This window comes from Brachyhypopomus gauderio, unplaced genomic scaffold (assembly GCF_052324685.1).
Source record: "Brachyhypopomus gauderio isolate BG-103 unplaced genomic scaffold, BGAUD_0.2 sc74, whole genome shotgun sequence".
In the NCBI taxonomy this organism is placed as follows: domain Eukaryota; kingdom Metazoa; phylum Chordata; class Actinopteri; order Gymnotiformes; family Hypopomidae; genus Brachyhypopomus; species Brachyhypopomus gauderio.
The window spans coordinates 142,125-168,613 of record NW_027506895.1 but is presented as its reverse complement, the minus strand read 5'-3'; the positions used below and the strand labels follow the sequence as shown (position 1 = coordinate 168,613).

At 50.5% G+C, this 26,489-nt stretch overlaps 1 protein-coding gene across 4 annotated transcripts; it reads right to left on the bottom strand.

Moving 5' to 3' along the window:
- Positions 1-280: 280 nt before the first annotated feature.
- ogdha (oxoglutarate dehydrogenase a) lies at positions 281-26,419 on the bottom strand. Of its 4 annotated transcripts, XM_076990370.1 has the most exons (25): positions 26,262-26,419; positions 24,671-25,088; positions 21,571-21,759; positions 19,938-20,040; positions 17,040-17,084; positions 16,221-16,268; positions 13,280-13,395; positions 13,026-13,180; positions 12,699-12,845; positions 12,425-12,515; positions 7,378-7,557; positions 7,084-7,212; positions 6,652-6,831; positions 6,407-6,559; positions 5,933-6,035; positions 5,723-5,851; positions 5,436-5,586; positions 4,097-4,224; positions 3,587-3,765; positions 3,375-3,446; positions 3,033-3,158; positions 2,836-2,908; positions 2,449-2,612; positions 2,163-2,317; positions 281-1,818 (listed from the first exon to the last, which is right to left on the bottom strand). In XM_076990370.1, the coding sequence occupies exons 2-25, from the start codon at positions 24,893-24,895 to the stop codon at positions 1,698-1,700; spliced, it is 3,162 nt and encodes a 1,053-aa protein (XP_076846485.1). In that variant the 5' UTR covers positions 24,896-25,088; positions 26,262-26,419; the 3' UTR covers positions 281-1,697. The 4 variants fall into 4 exon arrangements, with proteins under 4 accessions (XP_076846485.1, XP_076846486.1, XP_076846488.1 ...); XM_076990371.1 differs by lacking the exon at positions 16,221-16,268; XM_076990373.1 differs by lacking the exons at positions 16,221-16,268; positions 17,040-17,084; positions 19,938-20,040 and adding an exon at positions 20,359-20,452.
- Between the last annotated feature and the right edge of the window lie 70 nt (positions 26,420-26,489).

The window sequence follows — 26,489 nt, the reverse complement described above, 5'->3', positions numbered from 1 at the left end:
TTCAAATGCACTTTGTCAAAAAATGCAATGGACAAAGTTTGATACCAGTAAAACCCCATTAAAGTGATTTTAAAATGGCATGCGTATGTACGAGTGGTACAGTATATGCCTGTGTATTCTGTCGATCTGCCTTCTAAAAGGTGTTCCTGAAATATTAAAGTATTACATACACAGAACATTCTACATCTTTTTGAACTTTTAATTGGTCTGCACACAGTTTACATGGCAATAAGGCGGCGTCTGCATCCACAGCTGATCATTCATGACACGGCTCAGCGGCTCTGAGAAGATGTGTTTATTGAATGAAGATAAACAAGGGCAGAATCTCAATCCGTTAAAATAAAAATAAATAAAACCATTCACTTTCTCTTTGAGAGAGGCAAGCAGAGGACGTCTTGCACTTTACAACAATTCCAAACGTACAGGAGTCTTTGATTTCAGTCTTACTTTACTGCTAGCAGTGCTGATTCTCAGAGTAAGGGCAGAGGTGGCTTTTTGGCACAAGGAGACTGTATGAGGGCGTTTGTGGAGGTGGGGCTGGGGGTGGTATGCCTACTCTATATAAAAAAATAAGAAAAAAAAAGAAAGAAAGAAAACCAACAACAACAAACTACTGCTGGTGGCGCTCTCGGTTTTCCCAGTGTTCCGGAACGTTCTTTTGTGCGAACACATTCATATAAATACAATCATACGAGTAAAATAACAGTTTCCGAGGACTGACTCAGATATTTTTGTATTTTTTTTTGCCAGAAAACAGTGCAAAAATACAGGAAATGCATCGGTTCATCTGTCTGCCGATCCACCGAACCCAGTGATGCCACATCTTGTGTCATTTTTCCTTATTTCAAGTGTACAGAAACAACCGACCAATCCGCTGAGTACTTACACACGAGTACTGACAGTAAAGCAAAATCACAAAAGAAGAAGAAAAAAAAATACCTCAACAAAGCATTTGGAAGAAGCAGATCCGAGCAACAACACAAAACTAGATGATCAGAGAGAGAGAAAGAAGATGGAGAATTTGAAGATTTCCCTCACAGTGTTGTAACGTGGATGGACATGGCGGGCACCTCCCCCCCCTACAACTGACTCTCCTTTAATACAAATGCCTTGGGGGTCTCATTTCCAACCATTCACCATCCATCACGACACTCATCTGAGAGCAGCGCAAAGCGGATCCCTTCACCAGTCACCGAGACCTTTCTACAGTAGGAACTCAAAACTCAAGAGTAACGCAAGATTTCATGAGCTGTGCTTTGGTTGCCTGTCGGTGTCATTGGTATTAACTGTTATCACGTATCATTTGTGCAGTCGTTGGTTGGCGCAGATTTTCTGCAGGGAAAACGCGTCTCGGATCAACACAGGTGAACCTGTGACTGACAGCAGACTGCAAGAACACTGCAGGAGATTTAGTGTAACAACATGGAATCCAATCCAAAGTAATCAGCATGCGTGTGTTTGTGTGTGTGTGCTGAGCACGCAAAGGTTCACAAATGCTCAATAGGAGAACTTTCTTTCGGGGTTTAAAATCAGGGCGTGGTTGTGCGTGTTGGAATTAAGTGAGATGTGTGATACATTAGGTATGGAGAGCAGTGCTTTAGGTAGGGTATCGGTGCAGCAGTGAGACTCCACTGAGTGGTTTTGGGGGGCAGGTGGGGTAATGGAAGGACTCCGTGGTTTTGTCTGCCATTTTGAAGTTAGACCTGATCTTGGAAGGCGTCCAGATTGAAGGCTGTGTCCAGGAACCGCTTCAGCTCCAGAAGATGGGAGTTCTTACTCCCAGTGGCAGGAGCAGCAGCAGACCCACGACCAGCGTACCTACACGCACACACACACACACACACACATATATATATATATATATATATATATATATATATATATATATATATATATATCTCTCTTTGGGAGTCATTCACTTCAGGATTATTGTAGCCTGAAAATCTAACCTCAACCATAACCCAAAAGGAAATCTTTCGGCCATTTTATTTTTTACTGCAGACCAGCCAAATGTAAGGTAATGTCTTCATGACTTTTCCATGTTTATGTTTTCATATCATCATGGAGGACATTTCACCTCATCACCATCATCATGCCAAGTACATGTCCTAGCACACATGGTTCTCATCAGAGTGTGTGTGTGTGTGTTCACAAGCACTTACCAGACAGGCTTAGCGCGGTTGATGGTGGTCCTCATGCGTGGCTTGACGTAGTCGTAGTATCCCTGGTTCTTATGCTCCTCCTGGCACCACACCAGGTCAGCGTTGGGGTACTTCTCCGTCTCGGCTTTGACCAGGTCAAAAGGGAACGGGGACAGCTAGAGGAGGAAGACCCAGAGTTCAACGACGTCACACACCAACCAGTCCAGCGGGATGTCGCGTTACGCGGTGCTACGCTAATATCACCGTAACGTATGCAAACACGCGTTCGGCCGCCCGCGTGCGTTACCTGCTCAATGCGAGCGATGGCCACGGTGCGCTCCAACTCGCGAGCTTTGCGCTCACGCGTGAGCTCATAGAAGACTTTCCCCGTGCAGAAGATCAAACGCTTCACGTCACCGGGGTTCTGGGTAGCAGGGCCCTCCTCCAGGATCACACGCTGGAAATGGGTGCCTAACCACACACACACACACACACACACACACACACACACACACACACACACAAATAACAAAAGCATACATGATGCAGAGACATAAAAACAAAAGTACATTCGCAAAGCCACAAATACAAAAAACACAGACAAAAATAAGCACATCATATTCAAACATTATATTGTGGTGAGAGATTCAGCTTGGTGCTTCATGGAACTGATCAGAGAAAGAAGGAGTCTGACCAGGCAGCATCAGGTCAAAGCTGGACTTGGCCTCTGGGTGGCGCAGTAGAGATTTAGGAGTGAAAATGATGAGCTGAAGAAGAAGAGAAACGGCAAATTGTTTGTTCAGGGCAACAAACGGCACGTTCCTGTGAGTCCGTGTGTTGAAGGGCGATCGTGGTGTTGTGGGTGTTGCAGGGGCTCCCACGGACACTCACAGGCTTCCTGAAAGGCAGCAGGATCTGTCGTCGCAGGACGTGGAAGTAATTGGCAGGAGTGGAGCAGTTCACCACGATCCAGTTACAGTCGTACAGCTGACGCACCTCAAAGTCCTCCGTGATTTTCTACATGCGTAGTTTAAAACAAACAAACAAACAAACAAAGCTAAATACACCAAGCAAACAAAGCCAGGGGCAGGTACAGAGGCCCACAGGAGATGCTGGTTAAAAATTCATGTTGCTCCACAGACTGTACATAATTTCTACAGAATTTAAGACCACCAACAAAAATGTTCTGCAGTGAAAACAACAAAATGAATCAAAAAATTTAAAAAATCTTACAGGGAAAACGTCGGGATCATCATTGCACATTTGCAGAAAACGCTCAGGACGAGCAGATGAGTGTTCAGGACCCTGCACAGATATTGGGGGGGGATACAGTAACTAAAAGAACCTGAAGATAAATATGCACATTATGATGAAAATGTAATAAGCACACCAAAAATAAAGACTAAGGAAAACATGGAGTTGGATTGTGGGTAATGTAGTCTCACCATGCCCTCCATGCCGTGCGGTAGCAGCAGCACTATGCCATTCTGACGCACCCACTTGGCCTGGCCGGGGCAGATGAACTGATCTATTATACACTGGGCTGTGTTGTGGAAGTCCCCGAACTGGGCCTCCCACAGAACCAGCGCGTTGGGGCTGGCCATGGCAAAGCCCAACTCGAACCCTGAGACAGGGAACCATGGAGAAAGAGAGATAGAGGGGCAAGAGAGATGGAGGAAGAGAGGGCAAGAGAGAGAGAGAAAGGGAGGGAGAGAGGGCAAGAGAAGTGAGTGGGAGAAAGATAGGAAGTAGTAACAGCGGAATGTGCTGACCCAAAATTCATGACATATGGCCCAATCTTTGTGCCGTTTAGTTTCGCAAGATGCTTGCTAGGGTTTTAAGTGCTCCCATATTTACAAGAACACACACTTGCATATCTACAAGAACTATTAAAGCACACGCTACAATACACAACGATACAGAATGCGTTGTAGGGGGGGTGGAGGGATACACACCCAGCACACCGTACTCAGACAGGGAGCTGTTGCAGACGGTGTAGGGGGCCTGGTCAGGGGCCACGTGGTTCATGGGGATACAGGTCCTCTTGTCCACGTTCTGGTCATGGAGGACATGGTGACGGTGACTGGGCAGACAGAGGGAGACGGTCAGTATCACGATGGCTGAAAGACAAAACTCATTTGGAAATAAGCGCGTATGAATAGACGTGCTATGCATGTTGTGTGTAACTACTGCGGATCCTGTCTTAGACACAGTAACGCGTACCCGTCCTTCTCACTCTGACTACACTCTGGAACAAAACTACCAAAGGTTACCGTCACTATGTGTCTCCGATAAATAAACCATGATTGAAAGCACGTGTAAGCAACATCCATCCACCCAGGGGAAGGACAGGCAGGAACTGGCCGTTTTGCAGATTCATGCTGAATGCTTTGCTGACGAACCACTACTTCTAGCACATATATAAGAGGATATACATTATATATGTCACCACCCACCCCCGCCTCACATTCAGGCCACACCCTCTCCCTCTCTCTCTCTCTCTCTCTCTCTCTCTCTCTCTCCCTCCCTCCCTCTCTCTCCCTCCCTGTCCCTGCTACTTGTACTCTGCACACTCCATGGCAGATAGGAATATGCAAATGTGCTGGTCAGACACCCACTGCGCCGTACACTGCAGATTCTGGTAGGTATAATATTCCCCCATGTGAGTTAGAGAGCGTGGGTGGATGACGGGGGGGTAGTTAGGGAGGGTGGGTGAGTGTGTGGATGACGGGGGGGTAGTTAGGGAGGGTGGGTGAGTGTGTGGATGACGGGGGGGTAGTTAGGGAGGGTGGGTGAGTGTGTGGATGATGGGGGGGGTAGTTAGGGAGGGTGGGTGAGTGTGTGGATGACGGGGGGGTAGTTAGGGAGGGTGGGTGAGTGTGTGGATGATGGCGGGGTAGTTAGGGAGGGTGGGTGAGTGTGTGGATGACGGGGGGGGTAGTTAGGGAGGGTGGGTGAGTGTGTGGATGACGGGGGGGTAGTTAGGGAGGGTGGGTAAGTGTGTGGATGATGGGGGGTAGTTAGAGAGGGTGGGTAAGTGTGTGGATGACGGGGGGGTAGTTAGGGAGGGTGGGTGAGTGTGTGGATGACGGGGTGGGTAGTTAGGGAGGGTGGGTAAGTGAGTGGATGAAGGGGAGTAGTTAGAGAGGGTGGGTAAGTGAGTGGATGATGGGGGGTAGTTAGGGAGGGTGGGTAAAATGAGTGGATGATGGGGGGGGTAGTTAGAGAGGGTGGGTAAGTGAGTGGATGACGGGGGGGGGGGGTAGTTAGGGAGGGTGGGTAAGTGGGCGGTACCTGAAGGTGCCTCTCTCCACATCCTGGCCACTGAGACGCACGTGGATTCCTTCTCTGAGCAGCGAGCCAAAGGCCATGTACTCGCCCAGAGCCCAGTCCACCGTCCGCCCACGGATCATCTCAGCACGGCCCTTCAGAACACGACTCAGACCTGGGCGAGAGGGGAACTATTCATGCAAGTGTGTGTGTGAAAACACACACACAATACATGAGGGGTGTGTGTGTGTGTGTGTGTGTGTGTGTGTGTGTGTGTGTGTGTGTGTGGTTGTGTGTGTGTGTGCACGTGCCTCCATGAATGGTGAAGTCTTCCACAGGGACGGACGACGCCACCTGGCCGATGTGAGATAGCTCCTCTTCGGTCAGGCCTGTGGAGGGACAGCTCATACTCTTGGGCTGGCCGTCCAGCGTGAAGAAACCTGCGCGCACACACAACTGTCACACACACGCTCAATTCTCTCACTCGGCTACACCACGCACACACGCACGCACGCACGCACCGGGCCAGGGGGAATCCAGCCAGTGCTTGATGTGGAGAATCTTCTCATCCTTTGAGCGCGCGTGAGCCTCCTCACAGATCTTATCGTACTTGGCGATCTCCTCCTGCACGTGTGCGCGCACACACACACACACACAATTAGTGCTCACTCTGTACATGCACTGTACTCTGAACAATTTACTCTGGTGTCTGTTCCAACACACAGAGGCTACACTGTGAGAACACTTCAGAACAAATCTGAACACACACACTTGGCCTGTATGGGTGTGTGGACGGCAGCACTTGAACCAAACCCATATCTACTGAAATTAAACATAAAAGGATTTGCCACCGCACAGGAAAGCACGTGTTGTTCGTCTCGCTGTGTGAACCATATTGGCAGTCTGCTGTAGAGAGTGCGGTGGCTTTCGTGGGGTGGAGTGCACTGTGGGTAAGCGTGGTGGGTGTGGTCGGCGTGCGAGCTGGGCGTGGTCACCTCGTACTCCTGCCGCGTGACCACGCCCTCGGCGATGAGCTTCTCTGCGTATTTCTGCAGGACGGGCTTCTGTTTCTTGATCTGCTTGTACATGAGCGGCTGCGTGAACATGGGCTCGTCCATCTCGTTGTGGCCATTACGCCGATAACACACCTGCGGCAGAGGACAGAGGACGATAAACACGCACACACCCACACGCACGCACGCGCACGCACGCACGCGGGGGTCGAGACGCCAACACTCACCAAGTCGACCACCACGTCTTTGTGGAAGGTAGCTCTCCAGTCAGCAGCTATGTTGCACACGTACACGACGGCCTCCGGATCGTCCGCGTTGACGTGGAAGATGGGCGCGTTCACCACTCGGGCCACGTCGGTGGGGTACGGAGAAGAGCGCGCCATTCGAGGGTCTGTGGTGAAGCCAATCTGTGTGTGTGTGTGTGTGAGGGAGAGAGAGAGCTAAGCTAATTTCTTGTTTAAAGTGAATTGGGGGGGGGGGGGGGGGTATTGTGAGATAATAGAAAAGGGGAGGGTCACACATTCTCTATTTTGACCTGGGCGCACACATTCCTTCTCCACGGGAGAAAATTCTTCCTCACTTTCTGAGGTGAAGGTTGCGTTTTGGATTCAGTGGAAGCAGTTCAGATGTTCAGACGGCAACATTGCTGCACTGCGTACCTGGTTGTTGACCACCACGTGCACCGTGCCGTGGGTGGTGTAGGACGGCAAGTCACTCAGATGGAAGGTCTCGTAGACGATGCCCTGGCCAGCAAACGCGGCATCCCCATGGAGCAGGATGGACATCACCTGAGAAGACACGCCCAACCACCACACCCGCGCCCAGAGTCAGCGACCTACCGCACGGCAGAGGATTAACAAACCATCTACTCTTCTACTCAACTAACTGCAGAAAGTGGATGATTGAGGGGTAGTTAGGGAGGGTGGGTGAGTGCGTGCACCCGTGCAGCTTACGCGGTTGCCGTCCGTGTCTCCGCAGTAGAACTGCTCGGCTTTGGTCTTGCCCTGCACCACCGGGTTGACGGCCTCCAGGTGGGAGGGGTTGGCCACCAGGGACAGCGTGATGTTCCTGTCGGTCACGCGGTTTATCCTGCGGTGATACATCCCCAGGTGGTACTTCACGTCTCCCGAGCCCTGTCGCGCACGTCACGAGGCACAACGCGCGTGAAGATGGACGCAAACGCGCAGCCGGACACGTGGAAACAGACGGAACCACACGCCCACACAGAAGCATGTGCAGACAGATAAGCCCCACCCCCCCTCACAATACTGCGGTACAATTCCCAGGCTAGATGACAACAGGACCAGCAATCACACATCTCCTCATCACAGAAAGACCCCGCCCCCTTGCTCTGACCTCATCACAGAAAGACCCCGCCCCCCCTTGCTCTGACCTCATCACAGAAAGACCCCGCCCCCCCTTGCTCTGACCTCATCACAGAAAGACCCCCCCCCTTGCTCTGACCTCATCACAGAAAGACCCCGCCCCCTTGCTCTGACCTCATCACAGAAAGACCCCGCCCCCTTGCTCTGACCTCATCACAGAAAGACCCCGCCCCCTCGCTCTGACCTCATCACAGAAAGACCCCGCCCCCTCGCTCTGACCTCATCACAGAAAGACCCCGCCCCCTTGCTCTGACCTCATCACAGAAAGACCCCGCCCCCTTGCTCTGACCTCATCACAGAAAGACCCCGCCCCCTTGCTCTGACCTCATCACAGAAAGACCCCGCCCCCTTGCTCTGACCTCATCACAGAAAGACCCCGCCCCCTTGCTCTGACCTCATCACAGAAAGACCCCGCCCCCTTGCTCTGACCTCATCACAGAAAGACCCCGCCCCCTTGCTCTGACCTCATCACAGAAAGACCCCCCCCCCTTGCTCTGACCTCATCACAGAAAGACCCCGCCCCCTTGCTCTGACCTCATCACAGAAAGACCCCGCCCCCCTTGCTCTGACCTCATCACAGAAAGACCCCGCCCCCTTGCTCTGACCTCATCACAGAAAGACCCCGCCCCCTTGCTCTGACCTCATCACAGAAAGACCCCGCCCCCTTGCTCTGACCTCATCACAGAAAGACCCCGCCCCCTTGCTCTGACCTCATCACAGAAAGACCCCCCCCCCCCCTTGCTCTGACCTCATCACAGAAAGACCCCCCCCCCCTTGCTCTGACCTCATCACAGAAAGACCCCCCCCCCCTTGCTCTGACCTCATCACAGAAAGACCCCGCCCCCTTGCTCTGACCTCATCACAGAAAGACCCCGCCCCCTTGCTCTGACCTCATCACAGAAAGACCCCGCCCCCTTGCTCTGACCTCATCACAGAAAGACCCCGCCCCTTGCTCTGACCTCATCACAGAAAGACCCCCCCCCCCTTGCTCTGACCTCATCACAGAAAGACCCCCCCCCCTTGCTCTGACCTCATCACAGAAAGACCCCGCCCCTCGCTCTGACCTCATCACAGAAAGACCCCCCCCCCCTCGCTCTGACCTCATCACAGAAAGACCCCCCCCCCTCGCTCTGACCTCATCACAGAAAGACCCCCCCCCCCCCTGCTCTGACCTCATCACAGAAAGACCCCGCCCCCTCGCTCTGACCTCATCACAGAAAGACCCCGCCCCTCGCTCTGACCTCATCACAGAAAGACCCCCCCCCCCCTTGCTCTGACCTCATCACAGAAAGACCCCGCCCCTCGCTCTGACCTCATCACAGAAAGACCCCGCCCCCTTGCTCTGACCTCATCACAGAAAGACCCCGCCCCCTCGCTCTGACCTCATCACAGAAAGACCCCGCCCCCTTGCTCTGACCTCATCACAGAAAGACCCGCCCCCTTGCTCTGACCTCATCACAGAAAGACCCCGCCCCCTTGCTCTGACCTCATCACAGAAAGACCCCGCCCCTCGCTCTGACCTCATCACAGAAAGACCCCGCCCCCTTGCTCTGACCTCATCACAGAAAGACCCCGCCCCCTTGCTCTGACCTCATCACAGAAAGACCCCGCCCCCTTGCTCTGACCTCATCACAGAAAGACCCCGCCCCCTTGCTCTGACCTCATCACAGAAAGACCCCGCCCCCTTGCTCTGACCTCATCACAGAAAGACCCCGCCCCCTTGCTCTGACCTCATCACAGAAAGACCCCGCCCCCTTGCTCTGACCTCATCACAGAAAGACCCCCCCCCCTTGCTCTGACCTCATCACAGAAAGACCCCCCCCCCCCTTGCTCTGACCTCATCACAGAAAGACCCCGCCCCCTTGCTCTGACCTCATCACAGAAAGACCCCGCCCCCTTGCTCTGACCTCATCACAGAAAGACCCCGCCCCCTTGCTCTGACCTCATCACAGAAAGACCCCGCCCCCTTGCTCTGACCTCATCACAGAAAGACCCCCCCCCCTTGCTCTGACCTCATCACAGAAAGACCCCCCCCCCCTTGCTCTGACCTCATCACAGAAAGACCCCGCCCCTCGCTCTGACCTCATCACAGAAAGACCCCCCCCCCCTTGCTCTGACCTCATCACAGAAAGACCCCCCCCCCCTTGCTCTGACCTCATCACAGAAAGACCCCGCCCCTCGCTCTGACCTCATCACAGAAAGACCCCCCCCCCCTCGCTCTGACCTCATCACAGAAAGACCCCCCCCCTCGCTCTGACCTCATCACAGAAAGACCCCCCCCCCCCCTGCTCTGACCTCATCACAGAAAGACCCCCGCCCCCTCGCTCTGACCTCATCACAGAAAGACCCCGCCCCTCGCTCTGACCTCATCACAGAAAGACCCCCCCCCCCTTGCTCTGACCTCATCACAGAAAGACCCCGCCCCTCGCTCTGACCTCATCACAGAAAGACCCCGCCCCCTTGCTCTGACCTCATCACAGAAAGACCCCGCCCCCTCGCTCTGACCTCATCACAGAAAGACCCCGCCCCCTTGCTCTGACCTCATCACAGAAAGACCCCGCCCCCTTGCTCTGACCTCATCACAGAAAGACCCCGCCCCCTTGCTCTGACCTCATCACAGAAAGACCCCGCCCCTCGCTCTGACCTCATCACAGAAAGACCCCGCCCCCTTGCTCTGACCTCATCACAGAAAGACCCCGCCCCCTTGCTCTGACCTCATCACAGAAAGACCCCGCCCCCTTGCTCTGACCTCATCACAGAAAGACCCCGCCCCCTTGCTCTGACCTCATCACAGAAAGACCCCGCCCCCTTGCTCTGACCTCATCACAGAAAGACCCCGCCCCCTTGCTCTGACCTCATCACAGAAAGACCCCGCCCCCTTGCTCTGACCTCATCACAGAAAGACCCCCCCCCCCTTGCTCTGACCTCATCACAGAAAGACCCCCCCCCCCCTTGCTCTGACCTCATCACAGAAAGACCCCGCCCCCTTGCTCTGACCTCATCACAGAAAGACCCCGCCCCCTTGCTCTGACCTCATCACAGAAAGACCCCGCCCCCTTGCTCTGACCTCATCACAGAAAGACCCCGCCCCTTGCTCTGACCTCATCACAGAAAGACCCCCCCCCCCTTGCTCTGACCTCATCACAGAAAGACCCCCCCCCCCTTGCTCTGACCTCATCACAGAAAGACCCCGCCCCTCGCTCTGACCTCATCACAGAAAGACCCCCCCCCCCCTTGCTCTGACCTCATCACAGAAAGACCCCCCCCCCCTTGCTCTGACCTCATCACAGAAAGACCCCCCCCCCCCTGCTCTGACCTCATCACAGAAAGACCCCGCCCCCTCGCTCTGACCTCATCACAGAAAGACCCCCCCCCCCTTGCTCTGACCTCATCACAGAAAGACCCCGCCCCCTTGCTCTGACCTCATCACAGAAAGACCCCGCCCCCTTGCTCTGACCTCATCACAGAAAGACCCCGCCCCCTTGCTCTGACCTCATCACAGAAAGACCCCGCCCCTCGCTCTGACCTCATCACAGAAAGACCCCGCCCCCTTGCTCTGACCTCATCACAGAAAGACCCCGCCCCCTTGCTCTGACCTCATCACAGAAAGACCCCGCCCCCTTGCTCTGACCTCATCACAGAAAGACCCCGCCCCCTTGCTCTGACCTCATCACAGAAAGACCCCGCCCCCTTGCTCTGACCTCATCACAGAAAGACCCCGCCCCCTTGCTCTGACCTCATCACAGAAAGACCCCGCCCCCTTGCTCTGACCTCATCACAGAAAGACCCCCCCCCCCTTGCTCTGACCTCATCACAGAAAGACCCCCCCCCCCTTGCTCTGACCTCATCACAGAAAGACCCCCCCCCCCCTTGCTCTGACCTCATCACAGAAAGACCCCGCCCCCTTGCTCTGACCTCATCACAGAAAGACCCCGCCCCCTTGCTCTGACCTCATCACAGAAAGACCCCGCCCCCTTGCTCTGACCTCATCACAGAAAGACCCCGCCCCTTGCTCTGACCTCATCACAGAAAGACCCCCCCCCCTTGCTCTGACCTCATCACAGAAAGACCCCCCCCCCTTGCTCTGACCTCATCACAGAAAGACCCCCCCCCCTCGCTCTGACCTCATCACAGAAAGACCCCCCCCCCCTTGCTCTGACCTCATCACAGAAAGACCCCCCCCCCCTTGCTCTGACCTCATCACAGAAAGACCCCCCCCCCTGCTCTGACCTCATCACAGAAAGACCCCGCCCCCTCGCTCTGACCTCATCACAGAAAGACCCCCCCCCCTTGCTCTGACCTCATCACAGAAAGACCCCGCCCCCTTGCTCTGACCTCATCACAGAAAGACCCCCCCCCCCTTGCTCTGACCTCATCACAGAAAGACCCCCGCCCCCTCGCTCTGACCTCATCACAGAAAGACCCCGCCCCCTTGCTCTGACCTCATCACAGAAAGACCCCGCCCCCCTCGCTCTGACCTCATCACAGAAAGACCCCCCCCCTTGCTCTGACCTCATCACAGAAAGACCCCGCCCCCTTGCTCTGACCTCATCACAGAAAGACCCCGCCCCTTGCTCTGACCTCATCACAGAAAGACCCCGCCCCTTGCTCTGACCTCATCAGCAGCTTCCAGCTTGGAGTCGAACTGGCAAAAGATTTGCTCCAGCTCCTTCCTGATCACGTTTGCCAGCACGTTCAGACGCCCTCTGCACACACACACACACACACACACACACACACACACACACACACACACACACACACACACACACACACACACACACCTTTAAATCCAGATTTCACTAGAGCAAGCATTCACCGGTATGTGATGCACAGACATGCCCTGGGGCTGCAGGGTGCGTGGGGGCGGGGCAGGGGGCGGGGCTTACCTGTGGGGCATGCCCATGATGACATTCTCCACGCCGCTCCCGCTGGACTTGTCAATGATGGTTTTGAGTGCCGGGATGAGACTCTCGCAGCCTTCCAGACCGAAGCGCTTCTCCGACGACCACTTCCTCTGCAGGAACTCCTCAAATCTGTACCGTCATGGAGTACAACCAACCACAGCACGCTTAATTAATCCCCTTAACACTCACAGGCTCACACCGCCAAACCATTCAACTGCTCCGAAACGCATCCACAGCAGAACACGAGGACCGCAGACGGTCTGGTCCTCCAGAACAGCAGGTGGCGCCGACGTGTGTGTGTGTGTGTACCTGGTGGAGCGGACCATGCGGGCCAGCAGGGTCCTCTTCTCCTCCGGACTGAACTGCATGACTCCGGGGGTCTCGAACTTCTGCCTGATCCACTGGCACTGCTCCAGGTCGTTGATGAACATGAACTCCACGCCGATGTGCTGGCAGTACGCCATCTAACACAGCAACGCCAGTGTCACAGCCAGACAGCAGCAGACCTGTTCATGTGTGTGTGTGTGTGTGTGTGTGTGTGTGTGTGTGTGTGCCCCCCCCACCTCCAGGCGCCGTATGATCTCCCGTAGGGGCAGGGTACTCTCCATCCCCCCTATGAAGGTGGTGGTGGGGAGACGAAAGACTTTATCCAGGTCGGACTCGTCCAGCCCGTAGAAGCCTACAGGCCAGAGTGCGCACCCAGGTCACAGAGAGAGGACAAGGGGCAGAAGGGAGGGAGAGAGGGGGTAGGAGAGGGGACAGGGGTAGGAGAGAGGGGGTAGGAGGGGACAGGGGTAGGAGAGGGGACAGGGGTAGGAGAGAGGGGACAGGGGTAGGAGAGAGGGGGTAGGAGAGGGGACAGGGGTAGGAGAGAGGGGACAGGGGTAGGAGAGAGGGGGTAGGAGGGGACAGGGGTAGGAGAGAGGGGGTAGAGAGGGGACAGGGGTAGGAGAGAGGGGACAGGGGTAGGAGAGAGGGGGTAGAGAGGGGACAGGGGTAGGAGAGAGGGGGTAGGAGAGAGGGGACAGGGGTAGGAGAGAGGGGGTAGGAGAGGGGACAGGGGTAGGAGAGAGGGGGTAGGAGAGAGGGGACAGGGGTAGGAGAGAGGGGGTAGAGAGGGGACAGGGGTAGGAGTGAGGGTGACAGGGAGTGAGAGGGATCATGAAGTGATGAACAGAATCATTCAGAGAGTGAGTCAAGACAGAGAGAGAGAGAGAGAGAGAGAGAGACAGACAGACAGAGAGAGAGAGAGAGAACGAACCGAAGCATGTATTGAATATGAAATCAGCAGTATAGGCATAGCATAAAGGAATTCCATGCAGTGACATTGATGGATATTGTTATGGAAGGAACACATTAATACCATTATAAACGTTATTGAAAATGGAACGAGAACAATGATGTCAACAGACCACACGTGTAAGACGGTGTTATGCAGGGTTAGTGGACAGATGGATGGATGGATAGATGGAAATAGGAAGAGAGTGATATAGTGAGGGAGGTGGGTAATACATCAGGAATGACAGAGTGAAAAGGAGAATTTGGGTGGGCGGGATTGAAATAAAAGAAAAGAGGACAAAAAGTTAACGCTGTAATATGCTCGACAGTTTCAAGCCACTGGGTTGTCAGCGTTAGCATGTTTTCCTGAAGCAGCCGTGCGCTTGCAGGAATGGACTCGGTGGCTATTGGCCCTGCCCTGTGAACCTGCCCTGTGCTGTGGCCCCGCCCTGTGAACACGCCCTGTGGCCCTGTCCTGTGGCCGCGCCCTGTGAACCCGCCCTGTGGCCCTGTCCTGTGGCCGCGCCCTGTGAACCCGCCCTGTGGCCCTGTCCTGTGAACCCGCCCTGTGGCCCTGCTGCTGAACTTTGATGTGGACTATTAACAGGAAGCTAATCCACGATTCACACTGCTCATAAAGTTAGTTAAAATCTAACTATATGGATCCAGACTACATCAACAGCTGTAACTACTCTCAAGTACACAATGTAGTCTTTATAAATCTCAATAGTTTTATATTAGAAAGCCCTCATAGAAGAAATGTATTATTAAACTGATTTTCAATTTCAATTTCGTTGTAACTTTGCAATAAAGACATTCAATACAATTCAATATACCTGGTTTTGTTCATATGAATCAACTCAGGTTTACATCAAAGCTACAGTGTATACTTCATTACTATAGCTAGTGTATAATTATTGTAGCTATGCGTTACTATAGATTCATCTTCTCTTGACGACCCACAAATAGCTGCTGTTTGTTAAAAGAACGTAAATGCATACAATTTTAAAACGAAATTAAAACGTTAATACAACCCAATGTCACGCTATTCACTACACGTTTCTGTGGTAACAAAAAAATAAAATAAAATCAAACAACATTTTTGTTAACCAACTGTGACCTGCCAAAAATAATATATTTTGCCCATTTCAAAATGTCCTATGGTAATCTATGGAACAGGAAGTTATCAGTTCTGAGTATCAACAAGCACCAGGACCCATGAAAGGAGGGTCATCAGATTCACATCACACTCCTTCACGATACCTTTAATTCTTCAGAACAGCAGTTTGTGTCGATAAGAACATGGACAACCTAAATCACGGTGGTGTGACAGTTAAGGGCTTGTCCATATGGAAACCTCAATGAAATTATGGGATGTTCAGCATGCGATAGGATGCAGCATTCATGCACCTCAGTGATGATGAGAGGGGAGGGGCTGGGAAAGGGACACTTGACCCGAGGACACAAAGACAGTTTGTGAGTGTGTCTGTGCACGTGAGTACTATCCACCAGTCCAAGGTCAGAGAGGGGGAGGAAGAGAGAAAGAGAGAGAGAGATGTAGAATAGAAAGATCAAGGTACATGTGTGTATATATTTATATATTGTGTGTCACACACATTTGCAGTAGGGAAAATGGAAAATGAAAGCGATTTTTTAGGCAATGCATAAATTCACAAGCAAAAGTCCATATCCGAGGTAATGAGAGTGAAGGCCATCCAGACCATCTGGGTATCCTCCTAATGAAAACCTAAACCATCCTGCATCAGGCCCACAACATGCCCACCCATGCCCTCTCACACACGCCTGACCAGGTTTCACCCGTGGCGCTCAAACATTTCTCGTGGAGATCTGACCACAGGCTTCAGCGTCAGCCCAAGCGCGACATGCCTGACGGGGTTTACGAGGAGCTCAGAGAGCCACGGGACAGTGAGGTAGAGGTGACACCGGGGAGCTGCAACAAAAATCTCCATGTGTTTAGGCGAACTGCCCTCGGAAAGGCCCGGAAAGGCGGTGTGCCATGCCCCTGAGAACAGAGAGATGCATCCATCGAATCTCTGCCCAAATGCGGCCAGGTGCAACCTGGCTTCGAGCTTTTGCTAGCGCGCATGCACACGGCCGGGTGGGGGGGGGGGGGTGTCTGTCCATGGCGCAGGTTGCTCGCAGCACTGTTAATGCGCAGTTGATCAAAACAAGACATTAATGAAGCCACGGAGGGAAGTCGGTTACCCCGCTTTTCGGTTTGAAACAATTCAGGAAAGTGAGACGCGTGAGACTCTGTAAGGAAAAGTAGAAGAGAAAGTGGAAAAGCCAACTGAGAAAAAGAAAAACCACATGTTGGTTCTTGACTGGTTTAGGTCGTCATTCCTTTGCAGGGACACATTTGGATGGGTTTTACCTTGTACGCATGCAGCACATTTTTTAAGTATGTAATAAAATGGCAGTTTGGATTAGTAACTGAGCAGTAATATGAATGAGTGTTTGTAACCGAAGCTGGTGCTCATCTTGCCACTTCCATCTTTAACACTTCAGGCCGCGTTTAAATGCGGCCGCAAACCAAGCGTAACTCCAGGGCCGCAAAGGAACCGGGACGCCCACAAACCGGACCCTGCCCCGAGGTCACAAGCCCTTGTGCTACTCTACAGCCCCCAGGCACACCACACAGAAATGCAGGACGTCAAATGCAGTCGGGAGCTGTGCAGAGGTCTTGCCATTCGAGACTCGAAGAGGTTTCAAAGCCTAGAATACCAACTCCAAAAAGAAACAGGCCCCTCCGAGTGAGGCAAGGTGAAAACATTTAGAGAACTGTGAAGTTCAGCGGATAGCTGTTACTTTAAGGGAGGCCGAGTCTTTCGCTTCAACTGCAGCGGTGTTTTTGGTGAACTCATTACTCAGTTCCCAGCCATGTTTCCACCTTTACAAGCAAAATCAATGAGACAAACAGCACGGGCAGCTAACGACCTCTAACCTACTAACCAAGAAAGAAAGGGGGAGGGGGGAGAGGAAGAGAATGACAGACACACACAGCTACCTGTCCTTGAGGCCTACCTCCAACCGTAAGAACACTTAGACGCTCCTTGAAATGTGAAAGGTCTGGAGAAACAGTGGGAGGGAAAGATCCGGAAGACATTAGTGACCTGCACCATTAAGACAAAACCTCTAAAATGAACACAGCAGGAAGCAAAACTTTGCACAGAAGCAGCGCTCTGGTACCACTGAGACTCACATCCACACCTTATCAAAACAGTTTGACCATGTTTCAACAAACTTTTCTAAAAATAAATAAATAAGGCAGGGTGAGAACCCTAGGCATAGTTCACTATGGAGTACGCGGGACACGCTCTGTGTACTCCGTTTTGGGCATTCCCCTTAGCATCTAAAACAGGTCCGGCCTGCTCTAAAGTGGACATACCATGCTAAATAAAGACAGAAGACTAAACGCACCACCTTGGGCGATAGCATCATTTTACCATATGATTATTTACCAAATGGTTAAAGGTCATTAGTCTGACTACTTAATAACATTAGGATAACTAGAGTAACAATCACTCACTATACACAAAAGATTATAGTGTATTTGAAAAGTATTTCAAATTTGCCAGTTCATGTGGACGACAATGTTTTCTTGCACTGACTCACTAGAGCAGCTGTTTAAACTCACTACACAGGTTTAGCACTTAGATTTATCCCCTTATTCCTGTCAATAGATGTAGATGAAGTGAATAAGGGTTCCAACATGCTGCTTTGGCATTTGTTAACGTCTTTGTTGTGATGTTGCACAAACTCGTGTAATTAATTATAGTTTTCCAAAGTGTTGTTCAATAGTCTCTTTACTTGGTAACATTGTTAACTACTGATACATGGGGCTAAACAAAGAAATTATGCAGAAATTAAGGAGAGGTGTAGATAGTTAAGGAATATTTTGACAAAATAAGTCTTAGCATTAAAACTCACAAAATATCGACAGAGCTATTCATAATAAATGACACTGATCAACCAAAGCTAGTTTCACCATGCTGCCTGGGTTTCAACTTCTTTAGCCACAATTCTTTTAACCATCCTAGTAAGTAAACACAGAAAGAACACGGAGAGCTGCCCATGCAGAGCTTAAATCCACTTCTTGCCCTGTATGCAAACACAGGCACACACCGCTAACAGAAGGGCACGCAACACACGGAGGCTTGCTCCGCAAAACAAGGGGTCAAGTGGAAGCAAACGCCCTTGAAGCCTTGCGTCTTCCATGCAGTGTGTGTTATTCTGGCACATCTCGACCGGCCCTGTCCCATTACACACTCTCCTCCACCCCCACCACCTCCTGTCCCCCCAAATCTCCCCAAATCCATACATTTTTTGAAGCATAAATAACGCGCTAACTGAATTATGCAGCGGTGGGTTTCGTTTTAGCTTTATGCTTTCACAATGTGATTGATCATGAAAAGGAGCGTTGACCAGCTGTTGTTGTCAGAGACTCAAACTCTGGTGCACACTATTTATCATCTCACGTTTATTTGGACGAGTGTCACCCCCCCCCCCCCCTTTTTGTGTCACCGTAAAAACCTCAAACGCACGTCGACTGCGTTCAGAGTTCGGCCGCTGGACTTCACACTTGCGCCAAGTACAACGTTCTGGCTGCTGTAATCCATTCACACCGTTCCCCATCCAACACTAGTTACTGCTGATTACATCTAACGCGCTGCACGGTCCAGCCCTCGACTAGCCCCGCCCCCTTCATCCACACACCACTCTGTTACTCTGAGGTCAGCCGGCACATGGTTACTGGCATTCCACCAGTTTAAACACTTCCTAGGGTGCTACATCCATTCGTGTAGTGGCTCCAATACTGGGAAATTCCCATTCACATTTATGCAATATCTCATCCATTACATTCAACACTGAACTGAAGACATTTCTTTTTGATACGCATCTGCTTGCGTCTTGTTATGCTGTACTACATCCTAAAGTGAACTCGTGCCTAGAGTGGCTCCGTATAAAGAAAAACACGATCATTATTATTGTTAACATTGTAAAAGGGTGTGTAACCGTTGTTACAGCTAAGCAAGCACAGCAGTGTAAGGTGAGCGGTGGCCACGTCATCCCGAGCGGGTTCTACTGGAGCAGATCGGGCCAGGCAGACATGCTGCGTTAACTTACTACTGAAGTGGACTCACTGTAATCCAGCGCCCAGAGAGCACACAGGAGAACTCTTAAGATAATAGTCTGCCATCACACGAGTAACCTCCTCCATCTCCACTACCGAAATGTTTGCCTATTGCAGTTTTTCCCCCATATAAAGGAAGGGACTTGCAAAGTTTTATGACTGACACACACACACACACACACACACACACACACACACACACACACACACACACACACACACACACACACACACACACACACACACCTGGATTAACCAGAAGAGGTATTAGGATACAAGTGTCTTGGAGAAAGTCTACACACTGGCCCACAGGATTGTACTGATGAGAAGGGAGGTTTGATAGGACAAAATAACAATGATTAAACACAGTGATTGTTAAAATAACAATGACTGAACACAGTGAGTGTTAAAATAACAATGACTGAACACAGTGAGTGTGGCTGTACACTGAGAGCAGAAGCTGCCATTGAGAAGACTGCAGAGTAGCTCACAACTCAGAAAACAACCAACCAGCCAGCCAGCCCAAACAAATAAACTAATCACCTGTGACCTTCACCCTTACGAGTCAAGTGTCAGTCATTCAGCAGGGCTTTAAGACTCCATGCGGAGATGTTTGGCTTTTGATGGACATATCGGACTGTACGACAGTTGCCAAGTTGGTTAGCATGCAGTAATATTGCCAGTGCATCTAGCGGAAGCACCAGACATCTGGGCGTGCTGGTGACCAACACCTGCTCAATGCGTACGAGGACCTTTGAAAGTTCGGGGGTTCGGCCATTACTGCTCACCGAGTTTATCCGACGAAGTGATAATGTCGGTGGGGACGGACGAGTCCAGGTCGGCATCCATGATCCCAAGGGGGTCCAGCTGAGCGACATGGTGACCCCGGATCTACGGGAGACAAGGACGTCGTCCCCACCAACCAGGGGAACGCAAGAACACCCACAAGTGCGGGGACGGGGGACGGGGAAAAGTACAGCGGAGAGGACGAAACAGGAGACGGAGGTGGAGCAGGTGGAGGAGGTGTAAATAAAAATGGAATAGGAAAGTGTTTTTTTTTTGTGATGGAAATGAAGGGCAGAGGAGAGAACAGAGGAAAGAAGAGGGGAGGGGGGGGGGGGGTAAAGGAAGAGGGTGGGCAACAATAACACAAAACAGGCTCGTTAATGGGGTTCTGCAGAGCTGTGGGCAACAGAAAACAGTTCTCACCAACATGCTGGAACCCAGTAGCTACTGGGGCCTCATCAAAATGTACACAACTGATGCCCAGTGGGTCGAGGTTAGCATTATGATGCCCAATGACCTGTAAACATGGCAACAGCAGTCACAGGAAAGGAGGCCATTAAAGAGGATATCACCTGCATGCCTGTTCAGACTAAACCAAAAATACTGAGACATCCAGCGTAACATGAGATACAAGCCCAATAAAATATAAATAAAGTTTATATTTATTTATTTACTGATACACATGTAATACACACACACACTCACTCTTAAACAGGAATGCATATTTGTCTTACCTTGTCAGACACATTTAGGAGAAGTTCGAGACAAACTTAAGATATGCTTAATATATGCTTAGTGGATAGATTAAAAATGAACCATTTAAAAATAATTTCCCAATCATAGTTTTAGCCAGCTGAACACATCCATTAATCCTGCACAATTACCACTTTGTTCTAAAAGAGAGATTCAAACACCTCCTAATAAGGCTTACTCAAGGTTAATGTTTTGAGCCAAGTGGCCACCTAGTGGCAAAGCACCGTCAGTGCAGCATCAGAGCAAAGCCCTTCCGGAGTTTCCTCCAGTCCAGGGTTTTGCTCCATCCCTGCTCCCACCACACCTGTATCAGGAATTCAGTGTTCCTGTCTCCATGGATCAGGTGGTTTAGGAGCAGAGACACTGCAGAGGTTTGGGTGGTTAGGGGGTCTCTCTGTACTGGACAATCCTGAGCTGGAAATACTTGTTCAGTCCGATATAACTTATAATTGTGACTAAGTCAAACACTGCAACCCAACAGCAGAGTCCTCCATACTAATAAAAAGGCCTTAGAAAAACCTTTGGCAAAAACTGCCACACCCAATAAGCATTCATCTACCTATGGGGATGAATGTTGCAGTAATCTGGCCATGAAACAAATTCATCTCTACGTCATTACTGAGAGCACTCATCAACTCCACATGGCAGGTCTGCAGATAATTTGCAGATACAATTGTGCATTACCGCAAATGGAGGCAGATTTGCTGCTAAAATTAAACTGGTCCTGATGACTAACGAATGGTGCACGTCAATTTTGCCCATTTTGTTTTCGTCACAGTTATCGGTCACTGAATGTTACATGGACATTCTATTGTTCTTCTCATTTGAAGTTCGAGCAAAACCGATGTCCCTGGGTTTGTGGCGTTAGTGTTGCTGACACACCTGGTAGGCCCTGATGAGGGACTGCACCGCCAGATGATCTTCCACCAGCTTCTCCACGTTGGGTTGGGCCCCCACCAGGGATGGTGCCTGGGTCAGCTCCACCAAGCTCACGCCCAGAGGAGGAGGGCTCTGGTAGGCTGTGCCCGGGGGAGCCCCAGCATTAGCATTCCTGAAAAAAATGTCCCAAGACTAGAGAGAGAGAGAGAGAGAGAGAGAGAGAGAGAGAGAGAGAGAGAGAGAGAGAGAGAGAGACAGACAGACACAGACAGTCATTTAGAGCCCGATTTATGACATATTTTAGCAATGATCGCAAGACGTGTTTTTCTGTAGAGTCATAATTGCTGTGATGGTCAAGATACTTGAAATACTGGTGGCACAGAAAGGTATATTTGTAGAAAGACGACGTTTCCCTGCAGTGGTTTAGTGAAGCCCAGCTCCAGGGTGGTCCTGGTACACTACTGCACTTCCTCTCCTCCTACAAGGCCCAATTCAACCCTCAAAAGGTAAACTTCTGAGAGCTTGAACCCAGTGCGTCAGAACCAGGAAGACACAAATTGTGGATACAAAGTGTCAAACGACTGAGAAGCACTGCAACAGGTTCAGATGTAGCACAATGGATTAGTTTTATCAAAAGGCAAAGATTACCAGTTTAGATCCAAACCTGGTGAATCATGGCAGGAAATAAGGTTACAGAGCTGTTAATGAATACAATTAATAAACTTACAATACAATAAATACTCAATGTACATTTCAGCCACATGACAACAGGATACAAGTGAAAAAAAAACACGTATTCAAATGTTTTAGAGTAAGAATTTCGAGTGCTGTTCTAAAGTACCTTCGTACAAGTATGGAATCTTAAAATGTTTAAAGTTCAGCTTCTAGATGGGAAGCAACAACGTAGAGTGAAAGCGGGACCCAATACACGAGAGCGGGACCCAATACACGAGAGCGGGACCCAATACACGAGAGCGGGACCCAATACACGAGAGCAGGACTCGGCTAGTTTTAACAGAATGCCTTTACGTAAGGTATAGAAGGACTTCCAGAAAGGTCAAATTCCACACATTCTTCGGTCTTCTGCATAGACTAATTCACACAAAAGACCATGATTCACATGTGAAAAGGTGAGCTGTGAAACGTGCAATAAACACGACTGGCGACAGGCAGCCGTGTAACATCGAACTTAACCAAACACGTTTCATTGACACTTCTTGCTACATTTCACACGATTGCCACAAGCAAGATAACAAAACATACTAGTGAAGACTTACAATATGAACGTCATATTTATTTTATGTAAACAAGACAGTACATTTCCACAGGCAACGAAATGATCTTGCGGATCAACATGGCCAGGAAAAGAAAACCTCCTACATGAAGACAGACAGACAAAAACAGAACACGGTGCCCATTTCTGACACCCCACCTCAGCTGGGAGTTGATGAATCTATAAGGAACGAAGCAAGCCCACTACTGCCTTTACTACTGCATGACCATAAACATTTACCTACAGCAAACAAGCACACAGAGACGTGCGGTAGGGTACAGCGGTGAACGGCGCAAGGCCTCCGTCTCTATAAAAGGTGAACAACAGGGTATATTAGCCCATTACCAACCAATATGACACACTAGACCCTTTAGAAATGTCACCCAACCTCCCACAGCTTCAGCATGGAAAGACCATGTCAGCTGTCCTTCTTCAAAATGCAGATTGCTACAACAAGGACATGGCATGGCTCGTTTAACCCAGGGCTATGAGATACAGGAGGCTGCTCCCAAATTTGAAAAGAGTGGATTATCAAAATCTAAAATTCAATAGAGAAATCTAGAATGTAATCTCCGATAGGTGAAGGTACAGATTCATATCTTGGGATCGGAGAGCCAGCTATCCAGATTCTCTAAGGTCATGCAGAGCTGAAGAAGCAGGTATCTAAGCCACTTCTGGCCATGTGTGCCGACATCAGCTGTAGAAGAGAACGCCTTTCAGTCAATTTAACAGCAGAAAAAAAAAGACGAAGCAATCGATATGCACTCTACTTCAAAAGAATTACGCGTTTAGGAAAAGGTCTATATGCATATATAAGTACGTTTTTCACCCTTTTAGGTGTCGGGTTATGTCGAGGTTGGTGTGGTACTGGTCGGGTGAGGAGTGCCATACACATCGCTACACCTGCTGCACGTAGAGATGTAGCAGTGTCGTGTCTGTGCATTCTGGGATGGAAAGACTCCCGTGACCGTTCTAAAAATATCCAGCGTGAGGAACAGCAATGTGACCTCACAATCTCACGTTTGCTGTACAACAAATATATGATAAGATGTAGGTTAATAATTCACAGAAGGTCCCAATGTTCCCTGACAGTCTGGGCATGTAAACAACACGTACATGATCGAAACGCACAGAACAATACAGGCCTTGTTTTTGTTGAAAAATAATCAAACAAAAACACAAACCAATACCAAAACTGTTTATCTGAGTGGAGTGTGTGTTAGCTGCATGGCACTCCAGCAGGAGATAACCTTTTAAGCTGACTTCTCAAATCGCTATCACCATGAGGTAAATTGCGAAGCTAAGCTAAGAGCAGCACGCAACTCCAACTCATGTCAGCCGTGCAGTACGAGGGTGTAAGACGTCAGGACGCGTCTAAGGCCACTTGAAGAACGTGTAAACTTCGGCTTTCTCTTGTGTACTGATATCTGTGGGAGCTATTTGAGCTTCTGTAAGCGGATTCAGATTCGCACAGAGTTCTGTGGGCTCGCACTGCACTGCCGGAGGGAGAGTTCTGTGTTTCTCTCTCACCGGAAGACTCCATTCACTTCATAACACATGCCAGACGAGAGAGAAGGCAGGCTTTACTCGACCCGCTACTTTATGTGCTGACTATTGCAAGATTTGTATACAGAGAAAAGGCATGGATCAGCCTTTAGACATGCCACATTTTTACAGTTTTTATACAAGAGAAAGAGACAGAAGAGATGAAATCGACAAAGTGCAAAATGTCACTTTTTTTTTTTCTCAAAACCTGCACCACTAAGGTCAGAAAGGAAACCCTGGGCGACTTCTCTCCATAGGTCCTAGTGCTCATCCTCTTCCTCTTACCTTGTGCACACTCTTGGGATTCTCCAACCAGGCATAGTACATCTCCTCCACATAGTTAGAGCTCGTCCCGTTTAGAAACGGCTCGGCCGCCACCGGCGCCGTGTAGCGCCTGATAGGCTGAAACGTCCTAAGAGTGACCGCAGGCCTCTGCTGTGATTGGGTCTTAGCAGTCTGTGAGGCCGTGATTGGCCGAAGACGCGCCGCACAAGTCCTTAAGCGGTGCATCACTGTCCGTTAACAAGAGCGTCGCACTTTCAAACAAAACAGCTCGTGTTCCTGGGCGTTCCCGATACTGGCAGAGAAAACGTCAGGCCCTCAAATCCCCAAGTGGAACGGAAGTTGCTGCAATTCCCAGAGAAAGAATTTTCTTCTTTATCCCGGAGGGCTACGTTGAACCGCTTTAGCAAATGTTTCCAGCCTGTAAGAGACGATAAAAGAACATTGTGTTATTTATATGAATTACCTGAATCATACAAAACAACAACAAATGGATCATACAATGTGTAGTGTAAAAAACACTCAAGTATACCAACGTGGAGTTTGAAGCTTCACCAACAAAGGTTCTGACACTGATTTAAAATGACCCTCTCATTGAACTTTAAACACTTAAGAAAATTCAATTAGCGGAAGAAGAGTCAGAGACAAAGGTCAGACAGAGTGATGAACCTCTGACCTATACACTGACGTGTCTGAGTTATCGGAACAGTTAAATAAAGAAGACAACAAATTGAAGGGCCTGCAGGTCAAAACGACCTGGACTCTCGGGTACAGAACTGTAGCTGAAAGTGGAGTCCAAATAAAACCACGTGAAAGTGGCCAGTGGGAACGCAAGTCACCATACGGTGAAGCAGACACATGGTGTCCAGGTATCACATCTGATAAAGTTAGGGCAGGAACTTTAGAGAGAAGACTCTAGCTACAGGCGAGACACTAGCTCACTTAAAACTAGCGTGGTGAAGAGCATACACTCAAAAAAGTTCATTCATGCACATTTTACACCACTGAGCAGGAGCACAGAGATGAATTAAGCGCTACTTTCACTAGTACTAAGCTACGCCCGGTCCACACCTATGTTATGACCTTGCCTTCTCCACATTACAATTAGATTAGAACCTCCTTCGCCCGCCCACTAAAGCCGTTCCAACTGCGCATTGGTTAAACAATAAGCCCCGCCCACGGAGCCGCTCGCCTAGACACGCTATTGGACCAGCGCCCTGTCAATCACGTTGTCCTTTTCGCTGGAACATGGGGTCTTGTGAAAACACTACGCTAGCTAGCGACTCGAGCTGGCTCGCTGGTTAACTCCCGCCTCAAAACGCGCGGTCCCGTATCTTGTCCTGAATGTCTCTCGGCTGCTCAAAACTCTGAATATAAAGAGAATTTGATGAAGCCGGCCGCGTAACTAGCAAGCTAACGCCGCGCTCACACACAGTCTTATCTTTACAGCTAGCCTAGCCGGCTAACGTACTATCGGGCTACACCTCAGCTAGTGACCGGAGCAGCTAACGTCAGCTAGCGCTACTTAAGAGTTTGCGCGGCGTATTTCCCCACCCCTACACTAAGCGCCACACACGAACGCCAAGACACTCACTTTTGTTTGTAAACTGCCAGTTGGATGAAGTTTTCGTGTGTGCGCCCCGAGTTTTTCACGGCCCCCCCGATGCCCTCTGCGTCTTTCAGCTGGACACGACGGTCCCGAGTGCTGGAAACGGCGCGTCCGACCCGGGTGCGTCAGTACGTCGCGTGACGTCACGACGCACATGACATCACGCCTACTTGGCGCGGCCCGGTCTGTTTCCCCAGTAACGCCCTATAATGT

Coding starts and splice junctions, on each gene's coding strand:
- ogdha (XM_076990370.1), bottom strand. CDS start 24,895: ATGCACCGCTTAAGGACTTGTGCGGCGCGTCTTCGGCCAATCACGGCC. Junction 20,041..21,570: donor CCCTCATCAGGGCCTACCAG/GTGTGTCAGCAA, acceptor TGTCTCCCGTAG/ATCCGGGGTCACCATGTCGC. Junction 16,269..17,039: donor AAGTGTTCTTACGGTTGGAG/GTAGGCCTCAAG, acceptor TTTTCCTTACAG/AGTCTCACGCGTCTCACTTT.